This window comes from Microplitis demolitor, chromosome 9 (assembly GCF_026212275.2).
Source record: "Microplitis demolitor isolate Queensland-Clemson2020A chromosome 9, iyMicDemo2.1a, whole genome shotgun sequence".
Lineage (NCBI taxonomy): Eukaryota > Metazoa > Arthropoda > Insecta > Hymenoptera > Braconidae > Microplitis > Microplitis demolitor.
In genome coordinates, this window is record NC_068553.1 from 9,608,603 (window position 1) to 9,611,479 (window position 2,877).

General features: G+C 29.5%; 1 protein-coding gene across 1 annotated transcript; it reads left to right on the forward strand.

Annotated features, from left to right (window-relative positions):
• The first annotated feature begins 345 nt into the window (after nucleotides 1-345).
• On the forward strand, nucleotides 346-993 carry LOC106693662 (uncharacterized). The gene has a single exon (XM_014442313.2). It carries the CDS (start codon nucleotides 346-348, stop codon nucleotides 991-993), a length of 648 nt encoding a protein of 215 aa, XP_014297799.2.
• Nucleotides 994-2,877: the final 1,884 nt, after the last annotated feature.

A 2,877-nucleotide genomic window follows, 5' to 3' on the forward strand; every position in this document is an offset into this window, starting at 1 on the left:
AAAAAAGAAAGAAGTGCTGCTTTATCGACATCACTGAAATTATTTTTGAAAACAGATCAAATGACCACTCAAGAAGAAAAAGTGATTGCCGCTGAAGTGACTAAAACTTACCACTCAGTCAAGCATAGTTTATCTTTCAATTCGTTAGATTGTGATACAAAACTCGACCATATTTTGTATGATGATTCTAAAATCGCTGATAAATTGGCGCTTGGACGAACTAAGGCCAGTGTCATTGCATACAACGTTTTAGGACCAGCATAAACTCAAGAGGCCGTCGAAATTTTGCAAAACGACACATTCTATAGTATAGCTACTGATGCTTCCAATCATGGTGCTATAAAAATGTTTCCATTGATGGTGAGATTTTACAGCCCAACTACAAATTTAAAAACGTGTGTTTTTGACTTTTATGAAGATGCTGATGAAACTGCATCAGCCATCCATACGAATTTAGTAACACGACTGAAAGAGTGCAATATTGACACTAAACACCTTACTAGTTACTGTGCAGATAATGCAGATGTAAACTTCGGCTGCCGCAATTCAGTTTTTCAATTATTGCAACATGATAAGAAAAACATTTTATCAGTGGGATGTCCTGCACACATCTTACACAATAGTGTGAAGCATGGGTTGAGTAAAATTAATTTTGATTTAGAGAATTTTATTCTAAAGCTTCATAACCATTTTTCATATTATGCAAAACGAGTTGATTCTTTGAAAGATTTTTACGTAATTTACGAAGCTGAATTTGCACACGTCCTGCGACATGTGAAGACAAGATGGTTGTCACTTTTACCTGCCGTTGAACGTGCTACTAAATCTTTCGATATCCTGAAAGATTATTTTATATCATTGGGAAAAGAGGAATGTCCGAGTGTACTGTGGCAATTTTTTAATTCTGACGAAACAGAACCTTGTTTGACATTTTATCAAAATGCACTGAAAGTTTTACAGGATGCAGTGATATGCCTTGAAAACGAAACATAACTGTGTTTTGAAGGTCACAAAATAATGCTAGAAGTTAGTGAGAAATTGAGGCAGAGAATAGAAGATGAGTTTGTAGGATTTACGTGTAGTAACTTGATTAAAAAGTTGCCTGCTGATAAAATGACTAAAATAAAAAAAGACTGTTGTGCGTGGTACAAATATGTTCTTCATTACATAGAAACTAAATATGATCTCAAGAATAGCAGAACGGACTTATTTAAACCATTTTCTCTCCAGGATGGTTCATTTACTTACACGTCAATTGTTAACATTATTGAAAATCTAAAAATTGACACGTTTTTCGACATGGATCAACTTTATGAAGAAATTTGTAAAATCAAAGAATTAGTGAAGGCAGCAGTGCAAAACAAAGACTTAACGCCGCTACAAAAATGGCACAACATTTTTAAAGTCGATCAAGAATTAGTAAATGTTCAAAAATTATTTTGTTTTATGGCTTCAATTCCAGTATCAAACGCAACAACAGAAAGAGTATTTTCCGTTTGACACTCGAGCATGTGAAAGCGGAATTCAAATAAAAACAAACTTTAATTTGACGTGTAATGAATTTTATGAGTTTGTTATAAAAAACAAAGCTTTTCTAAAGGCGGCAAAATCAAATCAAAAATATAATTTTAATAAAAACAAATAATTACATACTACGTATCTAAATTAATAGTACTATAAAGACCTACTTAGTTACCTATTTTATACTTCTAAAATACGTCAATTACATGATTAAAGTGCAATTTTTTTTATAATTTTTACTAGTCCAGTAAGATTGATTACTTGTTATGTAAGATTAAAAAAACGAATTAAATAAAACGCTTTTTTTTACTGTCCCGATCTGCAACCCTAAATCCCGATTTATTTGACCTCATGTACCGATTTACAACAAATCGGACCTGGTAACACTAGCTATGGTATAAATTTATCCATAAAAATCTCTACAATTTGACAGTAAAAAAATATTTAACACTTTGTCAAGTCATATCAGCAATAAATTGACATAAAATTTGCCTGAAAATTGACGACAACTTTTTTCTAATCAACTGTTGAAATAAATTTGCATTCTAATTTGGGTAGTAATTTTACTTCAAATTGAATAGCAAGTTGCATACAAATAGTCGTAAACAACAGAAAAATCCGAAGTTGACGAAAACTTCAAGGAAACTTTTGTAAAGTGAACTTTTGCTAGAGCAAATTGTGCTATTAGGGTATCTAAACAAGTAGTACAAATACATCATTACAATTATGGTCATCAGAGGCGCATAAATCGGTATACTAAAACATAATGTTTTATAAAAGTTTCGTTTCTAAACAACTCTCTCTAATTCAAGGTTAATACCTTAAACTAACCATTATTTATATAGCAAAAAATCCTGTGTGATAATACAACAATGAAAATAATTGTAATTACGAAATTAATATTATAATCAATTCTCAATATCAACGATTTAAAAATATGCAACAAAAATACTTTTTTAATAAAGATAATTTTTAAACGCCAAAAAATTTCGTGAACGATTGTATTGTAAATGATAATTAATTTGATTAAAAACAGTAGTATCAACTACAGAGTAAGTTTTACAAAACTTATTTATGAAATAATCATTAAATTATTATATTCGTTGACAAAACATTCACAATCATTAATCATCTTATTTAATAATAATTCATTTACCATAAATAACTGTAAATGATATTAAGATTAGACCTTTAACAATTTTTGGATTTTTTCGAAACCATGAAAAGTAAAGAAAAACATTTCAAAAAATTGTACTTATAAATTTTTTAATTTTCTACGCTTACATATTTTCTTGGGTTTTTTTATTTTTTGAAATCGATTTAAAAAAAAATCCAAAAATCATTAATTGTCTACTA

Bases quoted from the DNA above. Each gene is read 5' to 3' on its own strand.
- LOC106693662 (XM_014442313.2), top strand. From the start codon at position 346: ATGTTTCCATTGATGGTGAGATTTTACAGCCCAACTACAAATTTAAAA.